General features: G+C 42.2%; 2 protein-coding genes across 2 annotated transcripts in view; both read right to left on the bottom strand.

The window, feature by feature from the left end:
* LOC306962771 (uncharacterized protein) overlaps positions 1 to 22,182 on the bottom strand; it is a 1,040,752-nt gene that overhangs the window by 647,940 nt on the left and 370,630 nt on the right. The window lies entirely within an intron of this gene.
* Positions 8,996 to 10,986, bottom strand: LOC306962742 (uncharacterized protein). Its single transcript, XM_079556009.1, has one exon. It carries the CDS (start codon positions 10,916 to 10,918, stop codon positions 9,029 to 9,031), a length of 1,890 nt encoding a protein of 629 aa, XP_079412135.1. The 5' UTR covers positions 10,919 to 10,986; the 3' UTR covers positions 8,996 to 9,028.

Below are 22,182 nucleotides of genomic sequence, written 5' to 3'. Positions count from 1 at the left end.
CACTGCATAATGGACTCTTACAGGCAACAGAGTGAAGTGAAGTGTCTTGCCCAACGATGCAACAACAGTAACATCCCAGTAATCAGCGACTCATACTCCCAATAATGGACTATGGAGACATTGTTTACCAAAACACCACAGATGCTGTTCTTAAACCACTGACGACACTCACAAACTCGCTCTGCACATTTGTGCTTCCATGTCATTAACTGACTCATCACTGAACTATGTACAACACCCTTGACTGGCTCCAACCCAAAGACAGAAGACGCTCCACGGGATTATTCTAGTTTATAAATGTCTTCCATATGATTATCCTACATATTTAAAACAGCAGACGGTTCCTTTCACATCATCATACGCACTCAGAGATCTGGACCAACCGTTCTATCAGAGCCACATGTAAAAAAGGAGGAGGCAGGAGAGCCTTTCGTTATAAAGCCCCATCTGACTGGAATCAATGATCAATAGAACTTAGATCAACGACATCGTTGCATATATTCAAAACATCCTTGTACAATCATCGAAAAATAAACATCTCTCACCAATGCTGAGCTTCCGTGTTGTTATTGGACTAATGTCTCTGAGCTCCTTTTCATCATTTTATTTCTACTGTCACTTTGTGCTTGGATTTGTGCAGATCTATTCCCAACAGTCCATCCTAGAGCTGCAGCAGAGGGATGATCATTATTATTAGGCCTAGAGTTCCGGGTTCCTCGGGCTCAGACACGGAGGCCTTTTTTCTTCTCTTTTCATTCATGGTGTTTATAACATGTCAGCTCTTGGATTTCACGTGAGGGCTTTGTAAATTAACATGTATTTGCGCCTTTTATGCCAGTGTTTGACTGCGGTCAAGTGAGTGTCATCCACAAAATGCCAGTCAAGCCGTAATGTTGTTTTGTGGTGCGCGATTATTGCCGCTAACACGGTCGGCCAATGGGCTCAGGCTTAGGGACCGTCAACAATGTAACTAAAGCTCCTTTTTCTTACATATAGGGGTTTTAAAGAGTCCTTTGAAAAGGTTTCACTCATTTCTCAGTGGGTTATTGTTACTCACCTCTCACACTCACTGTGTGCCTAATATGACCCAATTTCACTGTACAATTTATGAATAAATACACCACCAATATGACCATTTGGTCATTTTGAACATGTAACTAAAGCTCCTTTTTCTTACATATAGGGAAGGTTTTAAAGAGTCCTTTGAAAGGTTTCACTCATTTCTCAGTGGGTTATTGTTACTCACCTCTCACACTCACTTAAGTTACATGTTCAAAATGACCAAATAGTCATATTGGTAGTGTATTTATTCATAAATTGTACAGTGAAATTGGGTCATAATAGGCACACAGTGAGTGTGAGAGGTGACTAACAATAACCCACTGAGAAATGAGTGAAACCTTTCAAAGGACTCTTTAAAACCATCCGAAATGTTGGAAAGATTCCATTTTTAGAGGAGAAATGACATTGTTGACGGTCCCTAATTCTCCGTACATTGGTCTCGCGTATTCACAGTCGTCTACGTTTAAGAGCACGTACATTATGTTGTTGACGGTCCCTATTATTCAGTGCATTGGCCTAGTGCAGTCGTGGTAATAATCTACGCTTAAAAGGACGTACAACACAAAACAAAAATGCTGTTCATAAAATCAGCTCCATTTCTATAAAGACACTAAACTTGTATATAAAACACATGTTGATGACGTCAGCACAATATGGCAGCTGTAATATCACATCAGATCTTTGCCTTTATGTTTGAAGCGTCTTGTTTCTTAACTGCGTCACAAACGTTTCTGCGTCGGCCGTAAAAAAAAAAAAACAAGACGGATTCAAACAAATGCTAATAATTATAGAGTGAATGAATAATGACGTGGACCTACCTGGACCTGCCCGAAGGCTTTACACCTGCTGGAACTCGGGTCTCGGTTTAGTCCGGGTTTGATTCTTCTGGAGGAAAATCCGATCCAGCCGCAGCTTCACGAAGACGTTTCACTGGTGAAGAATGAGGCGAGAGTTTACTTTCACTTTGGACGTCGTTGCGTAACGGGGCTCACCTGAGGGTTTCCGGTGTCACGCGCACACAGACTCTGGAGATGAAGAAAGAGTGAATCACGCGCGGGATCAGTGTTTACAGGAAGTGTATGTGAAAGGAAGCACGTGCGCTTTTATTTAAGTTTTTTTTTTGGAAGGGGGTCTTTTATTTTGAAACTCCTGTAAATTTACCGCATTAAACAATTTCAGCAACAACAAAAAAACAAAAAACGCGATCCAATCAATAAAGCCGTTAGCGACCCCTTGTGGCTCATTATGGGAGGCCGTTTAGGAAAAAACACATTGAAAATGAAAGAATACCCATTACACATGTGAAAAAACACAACAAAAATCACAGGTTTATACATTAGATGGCGCACTTGTACATTGTTTGTGTTTGAAACACGTTCAAATACACTCCCTACACAATAAAGAAGAGCAAAATGTATTAAAAATGAATGAATTAAATGAATTAAAAATGCATTTATTTTATTTTTTTAATTTTACATTGAAAATCTTGAAAATGCTGGTCAGGTTTTTTCACATCGAAAATGAACGTGTTTTTTTTTTTTCTTTCAAAGTTCACCTCAGATCTTTATTTTTTATTTTTATTTATTTTTTACATAAATAAAAATTCACTATTTAACCAACATTAAGATGATCTATATCTCTGGGAACAGAAATACTGGTTGATGCTTCTGCCTGTATGTCTCACAATTGGATTTATTATTGACAGTTTGCGCATGAGCCCAAGGCCATATCCCCGGTTTATTGTAAAGTCCTCTGTTATTCAAATGTCATTCATCAGAGCCTACGTGAAGGTGCATCTGTTTGAGGTGAGCCTATTGAGGTTCATAGCGCCATCTAAAGGACATATAAGGATACGTCCTTGAGTCTTTACAGGACTGTCCTGAGACACGCCCATAAACAAACCTCACATTGGAACGGTCTCTCTCCAGTATGAACTCTCTTATGATTCTTAAGAGCACCAGACTGTGTAAACTCCTTCCCACACTGATCACAGCTGTAGGGTTTCTCTCCAGTGTGGGTTCGATAGTGACTGGTGAGTTTTCCTGATTGCTTGAAGGCCTTATCTCACTGGTCACATTTGTAGGGTCTTTCTTCTTTGTGGACACGCATGTGGCTTAAATAATCCTTTCTACGGCCAAACGTTTGTCCACACTGGTCACACTCATGTGTTTTTACCTCCTTGTGAATTTGCTTTTTCAGAGAGTCTGTTGTTGAGAAGGTCTTCTCACACTGGTCACAGCTTAGTGACATGTCAGACGCCATTAGAGGAGGATGTAAGGTTTCTCTGCAAACATAAGAAAAGTGTGAATATGTTTATTATCATCAACACAGGAAGCAGAACAAGGAGAAGTGAAAACAAAAACTCACAGATGGTCAATCTATGAACAATCAATGATTTGGAAAAGATTGGTTTCAATCTCCACTAGAGGCGACATTGGCAAAAACAAATAACTATATTTTTCCAATATCTCATTATTGATATTCAGACGATGTTTTTAGGATCGACATGTGTGCGATTATGCAAATGAGGTCTTGCTAATCTTTTGGTTTGATGCGTCCAACCTGTTGTATTGATTTAGCTGCACATAAAGATATTTGTCATTATTGATTGAAACATGAATCAAGTTATACTGATTATTAGTATTTATACCATGGTCTGGGTGATACTGGATTCTGATTGGCTGGTGCATTATTTTGGTATAACCGCACACGTAGTCCGGTAGTTAAATCACTGGGATATCACTCCGCTGCGGCGTCGCCATAGCAACGCATGACACAGCTGAATCAGATAAAGGCGTAATTAGTGACTGACAGGAACGTATGAGATGGATTTAGTGTTTGCTAAATGTTTGTAGAGGAGAGTGAGCAGCTAGGTTAGCTACTGTTAATAACATATGAGCTTTACATTTCTATTGGAAACGGTTAAGGCTATTCATCATTTTCAGACGTACATAAAATGATCCTGCATTGAAGCATATTTGTCTGGATTAGTAAAGTCAAACATAAAAGTTTGAGTTGGGGGGGCCCAGGTGTGAGCGACTCCACCGCAGCTGTTTCCATAAACAGTTGAGCTGGTTGAGCTAGCTAGCTTTAGCTTCAGGTTAAACCTTGTAAAAGGTAAATAACTCCTGCCCACGAGTGCCGCATATCAGTGTTTCCTTCCAGGGAAAAGTGTTTCCGGGTTAGTCCTGTTGTGTTGTGATTCTGTGCTGATGTTGTGTCGTTGAGCCTGACTGAGATCCTCGTAATAGCTGCGGAGAATGACTCGCTCTGAGACCAGCCTTCAGTGACCGGCTAATAACCCACACAAAATAGTCCCGTAGTCTGGCAGATTTAGTGACTTTAGTCAATGAAAAACACATTTATTATAAATGTTAGGTTTGTGGGACCCTGGTATAAGCGGATTAAACAACGAGGAGCCGCGTTAGACGTTATAATGCAGGAGGAACAACACTGTGTCGGGCGTTAGAACCGTCTAATGCGGCTCCGAGTTGTTTAATCCTTACTTATTCAAGTAACAAAAGATCACTGGTTTCGATACAATTTGTGTTATAAATTAACTTTGTAGGGAAACGTGGAGCTGCCAGTGTGACTGAGACATTTTTGACTGCGCTTTCTCGTTTGAACGTAAAACCAATACCAAGCGCCGTCATAAATGTTTCAGTCACACGGGCAGCCGTGAGTTGCCGTAACTTTGTGCTTTGTAAACACTTCTCTGCAGTTCCCCATTTCCCCATCAGTTTGAACCAAAGAGGCAAGTTACAGTGTGCGTTAATTACTTTGTCTTTAACTTTCGCCAGGTCTTCATGTTTGTTAGCCTGGCACAAGCCAGACTGCTCCTCCATGTTAAGAGATACATGGGGAGACATCATGTGGCTGTGCAACAAATTAACCTGCAGGGGGCGCCATAGCTTGACAGCAGCCCTTACTTCCGGGCGCCACCACCGGGTTCGGGGATTGCCGCCGCGACAGGCACCAGAGACCTTACGGCCACAACTACGAGCAGCCGCATCGACAATGGAGGAGGAGAACAGAGTCCACTCGAACTCCATGTCCCCAGCCTCCCCCGGAATCTGGGTGAAGCTCTTCCGGAGGTGGGAGTTGAAGACCCCACTGACAGAGGGATCCACCAGATGTTCCCAGCATACCCTCACAACACGCTTGGGCCTGCCAGGTCTGACCGGCTTCCTCCCCTGCCAGCGGATCCAGCTCACCACCAGGTGGTGATCGGTTGACAGCTCAGCCCCTCTCTTCACCCGAGTGTCCGAGACACGCGGCCGGAGGTCAGACGACACAACTACAAAGTCGATCATCGACCTCCTGCCTAGGGCGTCCTGGTGCCACGTGCACTTATGAACACCCTTGTGCTCGAACATGGTGTTCGTTATGGACAAACCGTGACTAGCACAGATGTCCAATAACAGAACACCACTCGGGTTCAGATCGGGGAGGCCGTTCCTCCCAATCACTCCCTCCCAGGTCTCACTGTCGTTACCCACGTGGGCGTTGAAGTCCCCCAGCAGAACAATGGAGTTCCCAGTCGGAGCACTATCTAGTACCCCTCCCAGGGACTCCAAGAAGGCCGGGTACTCTGCACCGATGTTGGGCCCGTAGGCCGAGACAACGGTGAGAGACCTGTCCCCGACCCGAAGGCGTAGGGACGCGACCCTCTCGTCCACCGGGGTGAACTCCAACACGTGACGGCTGAGCTGGGGGGATATGAGCAAACCCACCCCAGCCCGCCGCCTCTCCCCGCGGGCAACTCCAGAAAAATGGAGAGTCCAGCCTCTCTCCAGGAGTTGGGATCCGGAACCCAAGCTGTGCGTGGAGGTGAGCCCGACTATATCTAGCCGGTATCTCTCAACCTCCCGCACAAGCTCAGGCTCCTTCCCCCCCAGCGAGGTGACGTTCCATGTCCCGAACGCCAGAAGCGGGTGGTGGGTCCACAGGAGGGCGGGCCCACGTCGCCCCTTTGGGCTGTGCCGGGCCCAGTGGGCAGAGGCCCGACCACCAGGCGCTTGAGTTCAAACCCCAACCCCAGGCCTGGCTCCAGGGTGGGGCCCCGGCTGCGCCATGCCGGGCCACGTCAATCAATCAATCAATCAATCAATCAATCAACCTTTATTTGTATAGCGCTTTACAACAGCACCCGCTGAACCAAAGTGCTTTCCATAAGTGCAATATAATAAAAACAATTTTAGCCCAAAATATTTAAGAAAATACATATAAATTACACATGTGCAATTAGCAGTCAAAAGCGGCTTTAAACAAGTAAGTTTTCAGCCTCGCTTTAAACAGTGTCAGGTCAGTGATGGCTCGTAACTCAACAGGCAGAGAGTTCCAGAGCCTCGGACCAGCCACTGAGAAGGAACGATCACCCACTGCTTACTTTAGGTCCTTTTGGTCTTTTAGTGTATATGAATATAAATATACAGTATGCACTTGTCGCTATATTTTGTATTGTTTTGTGTATTATTCGCACTGAGCACGGCAGCGAGCAGAGCACTGATCCTAATCCAGGATAAAAACATTTCTGTGTGTCCGTTTGTGGTCGTAAAATATGGAATAAACTACAGACCTCAAACAATGTCCAAATATCAGACAGTTTAAGAATCAATACAAAGAATGAATTTTCTCTAGGTTTGTAGCTGAAGAAAATATATGACTTTTCAGGCTCAGCTGTTGTGTTGTAAACCAGATGTTGATTGGTAGGTAGTATTCACTATGTATCTCTGACAACTTGGATGTAGATCACAGTGCTCAAAGTATTGTTTTAAGGAAGCTTAATAAGTAAATAGAACAAGATGCTGAGAGTACTTAAAAGGGGTGGGACTAAATAAGTGTTTACTTCCCCCACTCTTTTTCGGACAGCCTCATTTAAAATGTGCAAAAGGTAAAACAAAATTGTTTGTCATAAGATGTAAATGTTTTGAGCTGCACATTTGATACTGAGCTCACAAATGCCTCAACCACGGCACGTGGTGTTTGGAGTTCATATAAGTTTGTGTTTGTATGTTCTTTCATTCATAGTCTACTTGAAATGACCAATGACAACCCGGATGAAAAAGCGGCTAAAAAACCCAATACACTTTGGTTAAAGCCTAAACCAAAATCTATTCATTCTAATAAATCTGCAGCCCAAAAATCACCATAGGCATCAGCTCGTGTAGCTGAGGATGATCGTCTCCAACACTGACAACCCACTGTGGACTTCCCCCCTGGCTCCTCTGTCACCAAACTACCAGTCCTCCCTCACCGGGCTCATCTCACACGATGAGGATGTTACTCGACAACAAAAACAAGTCTAGTCCTTCTGTGCTTCGAGTAAACGCTCGTATATTATAATAGACACTTACGACAATGAGCAGAGGCCGTGCCCTGGAACAAAGCTGTGGAAACAAACCCAAGAGGAAGTAGAAGTTGGGACAGAAAGGAAGGAGGAGCGTGCATGAATCTTCTTCTTCTTCTTGTTTTACAGCGGTTGGCAACCAGCTTAAAGGAGCATTACAGCCTCCTACTGTTCCGGAGTATGGGTCAGCCCATGAGCTTACACACTACACCCTTTGTACATGAACAAAGCAAAATAATACAAAAAACAAAACAAAAAATAATCCCCTCATTTCCACCAATCGGCTTGTTGCACAATGTGGCTACGCTAGTTCCTCTGAGCTGAAGTTGTGGGCGCTAGCACTTCCTGTCCGTATTAATTTCCATCAAGATTAGCTCAGACATGTTTGAATGATCTCTTTTCCTACAGATTCTGTGGTGGACAGTGAGTTCCTGGTAGACGATCACTTCCTGCAGGTGAACGAGCTGCTGTACAGTGTAAATATTTCCGGAGAGGAGACGTCTATGTTTATGAGGATCAGTGAGTTTGTCTTGAAGCTAAAGGCTAACATTAATTTCATGCATTATATCATTTGAAATATAAACTAATCTGCATATAAACCATCATCATCATAAGAGGTTAAGGCGGGGGATAAGAGGAGAAAATGGAAAGACCGGTGGCCCTTCTTTGCTCTTCCAGAATGGACATGAGGCCAGTCCGCCCCTGAATGTGACCGACAGAAAGACTTGACAAGAAGATGAGTCGAGTTCATCATTTTTCTGCTTTATTGAGAATGTAAAAAACACACAGTGATGTAATGCTTTTGTGTGACTTTGTATGAAAACAAACAAACAATTGAACAACAATGGGAAACCACGTGCATTGATGCTTTAATATCACACACTCACATTTAGGATGTATCGCCTCGACAAACATTTACTTCATATTAAAACATGACTTCTAAAAACTGCTCAAAAATATACTTGTGTAGAACAAATATTCACGATTATGTAAAGAGTCGAGTTAGTCTTAATTATATACAGAGAAGAGACCAGATCCACGCATTGACTGATGATGTAGAATTGCTTTAACCTCTTAACTCCCGCCTGAACCGAGAGCATTTTCTCCAGTTCAGCTTTACCCAAATCCTGTAGGCCAGTGTAACGGCTCATTTGAAAGCTAAGATCTACAAAACTCACCTAAATGGATCTTTTTCCTCACGTCATCACATTTTTTTTGGTCACTTTTTTGATTTTTTTTGTCACTTTTTGGTCAAATTATTCGCATTTTTTTTGGTCAAATTCTTATCACTTTTTCGTCCATTTTCTCTCGATTTTTCGTCAATTTTTTCTCACTTTTTTCACATTTTCATCCTTGTTTTCGTCTCAGTTTTGTTGCTACTTTCACACCTTTTTTCCCCCAGAAGCTTTTGGATTGGGGTAAAGCTGGAGAGAATGTGCTCGGTTCAGGTGGGAGTTAAGGGGTTAATGCAGTATTAAACTCTACTTTCTACCTGTACATTTGTTCCACTTCACGTTACTTCATATTTCCTTCATAAACATTCAACCCTGGACACTTGGAGCGTTGGAACAGGAGACGCTGCACTATTCACAGTCACTTGTTTCACAGCAGAGACAGTTAAGTGTGGACTCTCTGAAGCCTGATCTCCAGCTGTTTGAGTCTGACTTCAGGTTTATGTGATCCAGCCTCAGCTGCTTTGTCCCCTTCATGTTCAACCTCCTGATGAGCATGTTTTCTTTTCATGTGTGTCTTCAGACTTCCTGACTGAGTAAAGGCCTGTCCACACTCCTCACAGACGTGGGGTTTTTCTCCAGTGTGAACTCGACGATGTGTGTAGAGGGAAGAATAAGCTGTGAAAGTTTTCTGGCATTGGTCACAACTGTAAGGTCTTTCTCCGGAGTGGCTTCTCATGTGTTTCTTGAGAACATGTGAACGTGCAAAGGCCTTCCCGCACTGGTCACAGCGGTAGCGTTTTTCTCCGGTGTGGGTTCGGTAGTGAACCATTAGATCCTCTGGTCTCTTAAAAGCCTTATCACACCGATCACATTTGTACGGCCTCTCTTCACTGTGCACACGTTTGTGACATGACAGTTCACCTGCTGACCAGAACTCATGTCCACACTGGTCGCACTCGTGCTGCTTCTCCCCAGTGTGACGTCTCTGATGGTTTTTAAAGGTACTTTTCCTTTTGAAAGTCTGGCCACACTCCTCACATTTGAACATTTTCTCACTTCTATGGACGTGCTGGTGTGCTGTAAGCCGAGCAAATAACTTGAACTTTGTGCCACACTGATCACATTCAAACGGCTTTTCTTCAGAGTGAGTTTTCATGTGTGATTTTAAGACATCTGCCCGAGAGAACGCCTTCCCACAGTCGTCACAAACGTAAGGCCGCTCTCCAGTGTGAGTCCGGCGGTGCACTGTCAAGTCTTTCGAGTTTCGAAATTTCTTTCCACAATCGTCACAAGAATACGGTTTTTCACCAGAGTGGATTCTTATATGACACTGATATGAAGAAGAAGATGAAAACGCACTCCCGCACTGGTCACAGCTGAAGGGTTTCTCTCCTGTGTGGGTTCGGTAGTGATTCGACAAGTGCACTGATTGCTTAAAAGTCTTATCACACTGGTCGCATTTGTACGGCCTCTCTTCTCTGTGGGCTTGCATGTGATTTGAAAGCAATTTTTTGTCCCTAAACAACTTTCCACACTGTTCACACTCATATGGCTTCTCTCCAGTGTGAACGCTCTCATGCATTTTGAGGGAACTGGCCCATCCGAATGTCTTACCGCAGACATCACAGCTGTACAGTTTATCTCCAGTGTGGACGATCATGTGGGATTTTAGAGATGTTGCTAAAGAAAAGGCCTTTCCACACTGATCACAGCTGAAGGGTTTCTCTCCAGTGTGGATCTTCTTGTGTGTATTTAGTGTGGCCGACTGAGAAAACGCTTTGTCACAAACATCACACCTGTACGGCTTCTCTCCAGTGTGGACTCTGGTGTGTATCTGAAGTTGGTTTAAGAAAGAAAAGCTCTTCTCACACTGGTCACATTGGAAAGGTCTCTCCCCAGTATGAATTCTCTTATGCATTTTAAGAGCACCAGACTGTTTAAACTCCTTCCCACACTGATCACAGCTGAAGGGTCTCTCTCCAGTGTGGATCTTCTTGTGTGCATACAGGGAGGCCGACTGAGAAAACGCCTTGTCACAAACATCACACCTGTACGGCTTCTCTCCAGTGTGGACTCTGGTGTGTATCTGAAGTTTATCTAATGAGGAAAAGCTTTTCTCACACTGGTCACATTCAAACGGTCTCTCTCCAGTATGAATTCTCTTATGAATTATAAGATTATTAGACTGTGTATACTCCTTCCCACACTGATCACAGCTGTAGGGTTTCTCTCCGGTGTGGGTTCGATAGTGACTGGTGAGTTCTCCTGATTGCTTGAAGGCCTTATCACACTGGTCACATTTGTAGGGTCTTTCTTCTTTGTGGACACGCATGTGGCTTAAATAATCCTTTCTACGGCCAAACGTTTCTCCACACTGGTCACACTCGTGTGTTTTAACCTCATCGTCGACATGGTTTTCAAGAGCGCCGGGCGTCGAGAGGCGTTTGTCTTTCCGGAGCGACATTTCAGATGTTTTGAGAGAGTGAAGTCAGGCTGTTTCTCTGCAACACAAGAAAGATTTGATCAGTTTTAACACAATCAAACCTGAGTGAACTTAAACATAAAAAATAAAATATGAAGAGTTCATTTGTAAAAACAGATAAGTGCCATTAGGGCTGCTCGATTATTGAAAAAAAAATAATCACCATTATTTTTGTCATAATTGAAATCGCGATTATTCAAACGATTATTTGTTGCCTTTAAAAAAATCTATCTTTATTTTATTTATTTATTAATCAAAACACTGCACTTTCTGTTTTCTGGACAGTCATAAAAGTACAAATGATTTCAAGTTTGCCTTGATTAAAGAGAGGTCCCTGTTTCACACCTGCCCCCTGCTGGCCGGCCCTCACACCTGCCCCCTGCTGGCCGGCCCTCACACCTGCCCCCTGCTGGCCAGCCCTCACACCTGCGCAAGCAAACTGAGCAGCGCGGCCTGATGACATCGTCACACAGCGCCGTTTGTTTTTATGTCAGACAAAAGCATGAGCCACGGCAGGTGAAAAGCGAAGGGAAAATAATCCCAGCGAGTCTTTGCAAAAAATAAATAAATAAATAAAAAATAATAAAAATAAAAATTGAAGTAAAAAAAAAATAAAAAAATGTATATATATATATATATATATATATATATATATATATAATAGATTTTTAGCGATTATGCTAATTTTGTAATTGTTTATTGTTGTAATCGAAATGATAATCCAATTTTGATTAATTGCACAGCCCTAAGTGCCATTGAAAAAAGTCAACATGTGTTCGGGTCCGGCGCCTTCTCTGTCTCTTGTTTCCCCGCCCTCTTCTTGTCACGGTGGCGCAGCGGTTAGTGCTCTCGCTTCATAGCTAGAAGGTCCTGGGTTCGATTCCCACCTGGACCTTTCTGTGTGGAGTTTGCATGTTCTCCCCTTGTCTGAGTAGGTTTCCTCCAGGTTCTCCGGTTTCCCCTACCACTAAAAACATGCACAATAGGCCATGATGAATGATGTGTGTGAGTGAATGTATGGTGTGTAGTCACGAAAGCGCTTCTGTCAGTCTCCCCCAGGGAAACTGAAGCTACAAACGTAGTTTACCATAGGGCTGTGCAATTAATCGAAATTCGATTACAACAGTAAACGATTACAAAATTAGCATCATCGCAAAAAATCGATTATAGCCCTAATTTTTTTTTCAATTTTTTTTTTTTAATTTTTAATTTTGGGATTTTTGTCATTTTTTTGCTGGATTTTTGTCGGTTTTTTTGCTGGATTTTTGTCATTTTTTTTGCTGGATTTTTGTCTTTTTTTTTGCTGGATTTTTGTCTTTTTTTGCTGGATTTTTGTCTTTTTTTGTTGGATTTTTGTCTTTTTTTGCTGGATTTTTGTCTTTTTTGCTGGATTTTTGTCATTTTTTTTGCTGGATTTTTGTCATTTTTTTGCTGGATTTTTGTCACTTTTTTGATGGATTTTTTAAAGGCAACAAATAATCGTTTGAATAATCGTGATTTCAATTATGACAAAAATAATCGTGATTATTATTCTTTCAATAATCGAGCAGCCCTATTTTACCAGCATGGAGTGAATGTACAATTGTCTCATGTAAAGCGCTTTGTGACCATGTCTGTGAAAGGCGCTGTATAAATAAAGATCTTCTTCTTGTCCCTGTGTGTCCATGTCTGTCTGTGTCGAGCACCTGTAACTCATCACCAGCTCCATCTGAAGCCTCTTCAGTCCTCGACTCTGCCAGATCGTCCCTTACCTTGTGTTGGACTAATCTTGGCTTTTTGATATTTTGCTGTATAAAACTTGCAACCTACCTGTTTAAAGTGACCTTTTTAATCCAGCCCTAGATTCTCCTCCGCTGCACCTCCTGCTCCAGCCCTGTTTCCTATTGTTTGACCTTTTTTTGTAATTAACCCGGTGTCTGTCCTGCAAGTCATTCGGTTCAACCCTATGATTCCAGTGTTTTTCATTCCCAGGTTTGTTTCAGCAGCATCAAAATATAAAGTCACGAGTTCTTACTTAACTCCCACCTGAACCGAGCACATTTTCTCCAGTTTGGCTTTACCCCAATCCAAAAGCTTCTGGAAAAAAGCTGTGAAAAAGCAACAAAACTGAGACGAAAACAATGATGGAAATGTGACAAAAAAGTGACGAAAAATTGATGAAAAAGTGACAACAAATGTGACCAAAAATGACAAAAATGATGGAAAAAAAATCTGACGTGAGGAAAAAGATCCTCTCGGTTCAGGCGGGAGTTAAGAGGTTAATCAAAGTCACAGAAATGTAGTTTCACAAGCGTCATGTGTAGAGTAGAGGAACGATGAAATGAAACAAAAATCTGCTTTTTTTTCAAATGAACTCTTCATATATCACAGGCCGGAATTGTGCACTCGGAAATGTGAGATTATTTGGAACCCTTCAGCCAATCAGAGCGCAGGCTCACCTGCCCAAACGCCCTCTGTCTGATTCACGTGTTTTCATTGGACGGAGCGAGTTTCCATCAAATCTAGTTAAAAAACCCGCGAGCAAAACACAGCTGTGATGTTTTATATTTTTATCCTTAAATGACGAAACTGCAGAGAAATGAACGAGCTCAGTTTGATCAGGACATTTGGAGCTCGTTCTCCAGAGGAACTCTGACAGAGACGCAGGACTTTGTGGAGAACAGCAGCGGAGCCGAGGCCACACTTTACCGCGGTGACGAGAGGTTTTTCCCGCATCAGACGCTCTGGAACCCGGGGCGGATCCGAGGCCGCGGTCACCGAACAACCGGACGTACGGGAGACACGGAGTCTGAGACACGAGGACGTTTGAGGACAGAGATGGAAGTGACAGGAGAGACATGGAGCTGGAGACGCATCTGGAGGAGAAGACACGAAGACATCAGTGGTGAGTTGTGCTTTGGTGTCGCTGTTGTTGTGAGTAAAATGGTGATAACCTATAGCTCACACATATAATGTAATATAATGAGAGCGGTAAATTGTAGCCGCTGCTGCGGTTGGGGAGGTGTGATGCGTAATAGCGCAGAGCCGCTTGGAGAGCCTTTGGCACCGCTGGACGTTCAGTTCCTCCACAGCTGTGGCGGGGCTGAACATCTGGGGCTGCTTTCCTTATTGCATGTGGGGCTAATTTTGCAAGTTTGTGATTTATTTCTTTGCGTTTGACTTTTGGAATCGTCGTTGAAGCTGGTCATAAACACTACGTAAAATGAAGTTGTTTCTTAATTGGGTTAAATGTGATGTACATACCCTCAATGGGAGCTTGGGGGCGCTGTTTTAGTAGACATCCTATATGGTCGTAATTCAGGGATAAGACAAACGACCACTTGTGTCGTATGGATTTGGAGGACTTGTTGCACATTTGGCCAAGAGCGCTGAATATAAAGGCCTCTTATATGAAGGTGCAGTTTCCTTGTGATTGTCGGCCTGGGGCTCCAAGTGTTGCCGCTGTATCAGCACATTTAGGCCGTTCCTTTGGTTCAGCAGACACTATAGATACTATAATAGGAATGATGGCAATAAAATAAATCTTTATACGAGGCCGGAGTCTGGGGTCTCCTTTGTGCACAGGCACTGGTGTGAACCCAAGAGCAGGATTTCCTCTGTCATCAATAAATCAAGGACAGGAACACATTCACTTTCATCTCAAGTTAGCAAAGGTCTGATGAAAAGTGCTGGAGAGACACGAACAAAAATGTTTGATCTAATCAGTTTTACGCACGACTACCGTCTCTCTACGATCATGTCCTTCAGCATCAGGCTCTGGACTCACCGTCAATGATCTAAACCAGGGTGGTCGACATCTAAGTGAGCAGTGTACGTTTAAGTCTTTAAGATTTGTTTTTAACTGGTGGCCCTCGAACAACTTAATGCTCTTAAAGTGGCTCAGCTGAAATAAGGCTGGTGACCCTGATCTAGACAGACAAAGACACGAAGTATCACTGAAATATTACAAGTACCTGAATAAAACTGAACAGTGCAATTCATACAAAAAGCAAAATGAATGAATCAATGAATTTGCTCGATTTCTCTTTTAACCTCTTAACCCCCACCTGAACGGATCCCATTTTCTCCAGTTTGGCTTTACCCGAATCAAAAAGCTTCAAAAAAGCACCAAAACAGCCACAAAAATTGAGAAGAAAACAAGGATGTAAACGCAACAAAAAATGACAAAAATTCTACAAAAAAGTGACAAAAATTCAACAAAAAAATGACAAAAATTCAACAAAAATGTGACAAAAATTCAAAAAAAAGGGACAAAATTCAACAAAAAAATGACAAAAATTCAACAAAAATGTGACAAAAATTCAACAAAAAAGTGACAAAAATTCAACAAAAATGTGACAAAAATTCAACAAAAATGTGACAAAAATAAAAAAAACATACAAAAGGTGACACAACACAGCAACAACGCAAGGAAAAAGATCAGTTTTGTGGGTCTTAGCTTTCAAATGAGGTGCTACACAGGCCTATATAATGGCCAAAGCGGACAGAATGCATTCGGTTCAGGCGGGCGGTAAGAGGTTAACAATGATTTCCTCTCAGGGGCAGCTTGAGCTTCAAATCCTCAGATTCTGAAGTCGCATCTTTCCTGCCTCTGTCTTGGTCAGTGTGGTGTTGTTGTTGTTGTTGTTGTTGTTGTTTGACTCGGTCTTGTGTTGTTGTTGTTTCCTATCTCTGTCTTGTGTTGTTGTTGTTTCCTGCCTCTGTCTTGTGTTGTTGTTGTTGTTGTTGTTGTTGTTTCCTGCCTCTGTCTTGTGTTGTTGTTGTTGTTTCCTGCCTCTGTCTTGTGTTGTTGTTGTTGTTTCCTGCCTCTGTCTTGGTCAGTGTGTTGTTGTTGTTGTCGTTTCCTGCCTCTGTCTTGTGTTGTTGTTGTTGTTTCCTGCCTCTGTCTTGTGTTGTTGTTGTTTCCTGCCTCTGTCTTGTGTTGTTGTTGTTGTTGTTTCCTGCCTCTGTCTTGTGTTGTTGTTGTTTCCTGCCTCTGTCTTGGTCAGTGTGTTGTTGTTGTTGTTGTTGTTGTTTCCTACCTCTGTCTTGTGTTGTTGTTGTTGTTTCCTGCCTCTGTCTTGTGTTGTTGTTGTTGTTTCCTGCCTCTGTCTTGTGTTGTTGTTGTTGTTTCCTGCCTCTGTCTTGTGTTGTTGTTGTTGTTTCCTGCCTCTGTCTTGGTCAGTGTGTTGTTGTTGTTGTTGTTGTTGTTTCCTACCTCTGTCTTGTGTTGTTGTTGTTGTTTCCTGCCTCTGTCTTGTGTTGTTGTTGTTGTTTCCTGCCTCTGTCTTGTGTTGTTGTTGTTGTTGTTGTTGTTGTTTCCTGCCTCTGTCTTGTTGTTGTTGTTGTTTCCTGCCTCTGTCTTGTGTTGTTGTTGTTTCCTGCCTCTGTCTTGTGTTGTTGTTGTTGTTGTTGTTTCCTGCCTCTGTCTTGTGTTGTTGTTTCCTGCCTCTGTCTTGGTCAGTGTGTTGTTGTTGTTGTTGTTGTTTCCTGCCTCTGTCTTGTGTTGTTGTTGTTGTTGTTGTTTCCTGCCTCTGTCTTGTGTTGTTGTTGTTGTTGTTGTTGTTTCCTGCCTCTGTCTTGTGTTGTTGTTTCCTGCCTCTGTCTTGGTCAGTGTGTTGTTGTTGTTGTTGTTGTTTCCTGCCTCTGTCTTGTGTTGTTGTTGTTGTTGTTGTTGTTGTTGTTTCCTGCCTCTGTCTTGTGTTGTTGTTGTTGTTGTTTCCTGCCTCTGTCTTGGTCAGTGTGTTGTTGTTGTTGTTGTTTCCTGCCTCTGTCTTGTGTTGTTGTTGTTTCCTGCCTCGCTCTTGTGTTGTTGTTGTTGTTGTTGTTTCCTGCCTCTGTCTTGTGTTGTTGTTGTTGTTGTTGTTGTTTCCTGCCTCTGCCTTGTGTTGTTGTTGTTGTTGTTGTTGTTGTTTCCTGCCTCTGTCTTGTGTTGTTGTTGTTGTTGTTGTTGTTGTTTCCTGCCTCTGCCTTGTGTTGTTGTTGGTGTTGTTGTTTCCTGCCTCTGCCTTGTGTTGTTGTTGTTGTTGGTGTTGTTGTTTCCTGCCTCTGTCTTGGTCAGTGTGTTGTTGTTGTTGTTGTTGTTGTTTCCTGCCTCTGTCTTGTGTTGTTGTTGTTGTCCTGCCTCTGTCTTGTCTTGTGTTGTTGTTGTTGTTTCCTGCCTCTGTCTTGTGTTGTTGTTGTTGTTGTTTCCTGCCTCTGTCTTGTGTTGTTGTTGTTTCCTGCCTCTGTCTTGTGTTGTTGTTGTTTCCTGCCTCTGTCTTGTGTTGTTGTTGTTGTTGTTTCCTGCCTCTGTCTTGTGTTGTTGTTGTTTCCTGCCTCTGTCTTGTGTTGTTGTTGTTTCCTGCCTCTGTCTTGTGTTGTTGTTGTTTCCTGCCTCTGTCTTGTGTTGTTGTTGTTTCCTGCCTCTGTCTTGTGTTGTTGTTGTTGTTGTTTCCTGCCTCTGTCTTGTGTTGTTGTTGTTTCCTGCCTCTGTCTTGTGTTGTTGTTGTTGTTTCCTGCCTCTGTCTTGTGTTGTTGTTGTTTCCTGCCTCTGTCTTGTGTTGTTGTTGTTTCCTGCCTCTGTCTTGTGTTGTTGTTGTTTCCTGCCTCTGTCTTGTGTTGTTGTTGTTGTTTCCTGCCTCTGTCTTGGTCAGTGTCTTGTTGTTGTTGTTGTTGTTGTTGTTGTCCTGCCTCGGTCTTGTGTTGTTGTTGTTTCCTGCCTCTGTCTTGTGTTGTTGTTGTTGTTTCCTGCCTCTGTCTTGTGTTGTTGTTGTTGTTGTTGTTTCCTGCCTCGCTCTTGTGTTGTTGTTGTTTCCTGCCTCTGTCTTGTGTTGTTGTTGTTGTTTCCTGCCTCTGTCTTGTGTTGTTGTTTCCTGCCTCTGTCTTGTGTTGTTGTTGTTTCCTGCCTCTATCTTGTGTTGTTGTTTCCTGCCTCTGTCTTGTGTTGTTGTTGTTTCCTGCCTCTATCTTGTGTTGTTGTTGTTGTTTGACTCTGTCTTGTGTTGTTGTGCTCTGTCCCCACTGAATAACTGTCCCTCACAAACAAACGCAGACCATTCGTTCCCATCTGCGACAACATTATTTTTTTTCCTAGGATAGTTGGTACAGTGCACATTTCAGCCCACACCCACTGCGCAAAGACACGTTGAAACAACGTCTTTTTTGGGTCATTTTTGGACGTCCAATTTTGGTCCCCTGAAGGTGCAGACTGTTACTCCAGATGACGTCTTTTTTTCAACGTCTTTTGGACGTGCGGTATTAACGTTCCCAGGACCTCCGGATGAGGTCGAATTCTAGTCCAAATTAGGTCGTTGTCGACGTCTTTTCTACGTTAAATTTAAATTTATTTTTGTCCGTTTGTATAGGTCTATATAGGCTCTACACGTATTTCAGACAGTGGCAGGTAAAACGCGGAATTTCCTTGACCTTCTCTATAAATACCTATACAATATACCGCCTGAATGCATTTTCACCTTAAAACACAGCATTTTAAACCAATCAATCTCCATGTTCAGGATCACGTTTCCAGACCAAGTTTAGGGCTAGATCATATATCACCTTTAGGGGGCAACACAACGCCATTACCAAAATTCCATATTACCTGACTTTTTTTACACAAATATCAAATTCCCTTACTTTCCAAGTCTGGAAATGGCTATGGAAATTCCATGACCGGTGGGAACCATTACTGATTGTTCTTAGAATAAGACACAAGAACACTAGACACTATAAGACAAACTAGTTAAGCAGGTAAACAAACCTGTCTTACTATAGGATCAATCAGTAATAATAATAATAATAATAAATTTTATTTATAATGCACTTTACATTTGACACCAAATCTCAAAGTGCTACAATGGACAGCATAGTTAAAAACAAAACATTCTAAAATACAACACAACATATATTAAAAGACAGGACTAAAAAAACGAAAGCATTAGCTGTTAAAATAAGCTTTAGTAAAAAGGTGGGTCAATAATATATATATAATATATAATAGTTCAATCTAAGACAGTATTAACCTTTTTCAAAACACTGTGGAAACCATGTCTCAGGTAAAAAGAAATCAAGTCAACACAATCCATTTGGACTGATAATCAAAATGATACAAGTAATGTATAATGCAAATGGACTTCTGAACTCCTACACCTTTACAAATGAATCACAATTCAATCCCCATTCAATTATCGTTTTTATTAAACACTGGCAAAAAAGGTCAACCTGCAAACTAGTAAAAGTTATGGATATCTGGCTTGAAGAATAAAGTAAGTAAGTGCTTTATTTGTCGTACGACGACAAATAAAGCACTTTTTGTGTTCAGGTGTTAGTCCCAAGCTGCGTCACCACTGTGGGCAAAACTGAGCAGCATGTTTTTGGAGGTCAAGGAAACCGTAGCACCCGGAAGAAACCTGGCTGCCTTCAGTCTCCATCTGATCTTCTAAAACCGTACAGTGCCTCCTGGGTTTGTCCCTGTTTCAGAGCGTGGCGTCCGACACGGGTTGGTTGCACCTCCTCCATCCTCTTCCTCCTGCAGCTTCCTCTGCTCCACAACAGTCTTTCACCACCTTCTCCTCTGTCCCTGGATTGGAGGTTTTCAGTCCTGAGAAACGGTGGCGCGATCTCCACCTCCCCGTCTTTGTGGTGAATGTTTATGGTGTTCAGAGTCACAGTCTTATGGAGCCCTTGGTTGCTGTTGAATCCAATTTCATGACTCCATCTGTACGAGCAGAAAGACAAGTGGTATGAAGCAATCTGCTGTAATACACCATCCCCATACTTGAACGCAAAATACATCCCTACCATACTGGATTAAAAAAAAAAAACATCACAGCAAATGTTAAAAATGGCTACGGTAAACAATTGGCATTGCATTTTTTTCTGCCAACAGGAGAGTACATTATTTGTGTACTGTTTGTGACTTGTTTTCCATTTTCAACATTATATGGACTTACCTTCATAAACACGAGTTTTCTCGAAAGGCTTCTTGTCCTTTTCCCCCCTTCCTCTTCATATTCAATTTTGCCATCTGGCCGTTAGTGAAGAGCCTGAATAAAAATAAATAAATTATATATCAATTTCAATGATATATTTAGGAACCTCACACGATCATCAAGCCTAAACTACACTTATCAGAGTACCCAAGGTTGCAGAAGAGCTGGTCTATAAAACTAAAATGCTGTCAACTTCTCAAAATAGATGAAAAAGAAACAAAATAACATGTTCAGATATTGTTTTATGCCAAATGTAGTGAAGGATCAGAAAATGAAACATACCAGTTAAGGAGTTGTGGACACTGTCCTTGGTGTCCTTCCGCCTTTCCATGGGTGACTACATCTGCACCACAGAAAGTTTAATTTGGAAACGTATCAACAGATTGGGGCAGCACAAGAAGAGAAATATAAATTAGACATCAACTAACAATCAGTACAAAACAATGAATTGCTAAGTGCTCTGATGAAATGGTCTTCCAATAACTCACCATGCTTTAGCCTGTAATACGGGGGTCAGATCACTACGGCGTGACCCGTCAGGCCTGGAGCAGCTGGTGTTCCTCAAAACATCACCATACTGTGACCTGGACTGGCTGGTGCGTCTCCAGCCCTCACTGGACCTGGACCTGCCGCTGTGCCGCGACCTCCACCTGTAACCGGGCACATTTATGTGTCAGAACTTGATGCTGGATTCACTGCTGGACCTAATACCATTACAATTATTTAAATCACCGGGGCAAACAATACCATTAACAAGAAGAGCTGGTGACTAACTGTAGCGGGGTCGGCCCTTCACTTTGCACGACCACCAGCTAGGCGAACTCTCTGCGTTGTGTCATAGATCATGGAGCCGTACACAGGGGTTTGCTGATGAGGGGGGGCTTTACTGTGTGAAACAAAACACAAAAATCCAGTACAGCCTCTTCACTACTGCGTCTCCCCTCCGTCCTCCTCATCGCAACTCACATAAATACAAATTACAATATACAATACACAATAATATACAATATACAATAATATACAATATACAATTCTTTATATAGTGACCTTATAGTATTACATTTCCATTTTAATCCATAAATTCCCCCAAATGACATTTTTTAGATTTCTGATAAAAAATTGATTTGAGAAAAAATTAATAAATACATTCAAGAAACAAAAATAAATAAATAAATAAAATAAACATTGCCACATACCTGTGTGAAACAAAACACAAAAATCCAGGACAGCCTCTTCACTACTGCGTCTGTTGAACAGAGAAAACACCGCACGCGCATGAGCAACGGTCGCTTCAGTTGATAAGTAACGTTTTTTTTTAGAGAGATGTACTAAACATTAAAAAAACTCTGATTCACACATTAACTGGCAGGAAAACGTGCCAAAATACCTTTCCAACAAAGATCGAATCTATTTTTAACATAAATATAATTTTTAGTGACATTTCTTATATTAACTGATTAAGAGAAACTCCGGCGGTTCACCTCCCCTCCGTCCTCCTCATCGCAACTGAGGAGACGAGCGCAAAGGGACCGGAAGTAGCACGCGCTGCCGCTATCAAAATAAAAGTCTAGATTGGAAAACCTATGTACATTTTACAAAATAAAACCACAAAGGAAACAGAAAAGACAGACCAAGATTTTAACGAAATTGACAGACACTAAGACCACACGGGCTACATAACCAGTAGAAGCCAGTCACTACTGATGCAGTGCTTTATGCTGTTTACCTACCTGGAGCAATAGCCATGCCAGAACCACAAACACTTGCAATATAATCTACAGTAAAAGTTTCAAATCGATATCTCTACATTAAAAAAATCACTATTCACCCTGCAGTTTCTGGCCTTAACTTTGACAAACTACAAACTAAAATAATTTGCTCCAAATAATATTTTTGCCCTAAAATTACCCCCACCACCACCTCTCTTCACCCTACAGCTGGCTACAAATTGTCCCAACAGATGGGTGTTTTATATGTCAAACACCCAGTGCTTGATATAAAAAAAACCGTATCATCTGTCTTGTGGGAGCCGCTAGCATAACCACCGCTAGTTAGCATAACGCTAGCTTAGCGAGTTAGCCAAAGACAGTCAACCTAAGCTGATAGTTTGCCATCAAGCTTACCTAGCTTTGGTTAGAGCAGTTACTTCATGGCCAAACAGTG

The sequence above is a fragment of the Gobius niger genome, assembly GCF_951799975.1.
Source record: "Gobius niger genome assembly, chromosome: 5".
Classification (NCBI taxonomy): domain Eukaryota; kingdom Metazoa; phylum Chordata; class Actinopteri; order Gobiiformes; family Gobiidae; genus Gobius; species Gobius niger.
This window is presented reverse-complemented; position numbering and strand designations above follow the sequence as displayed.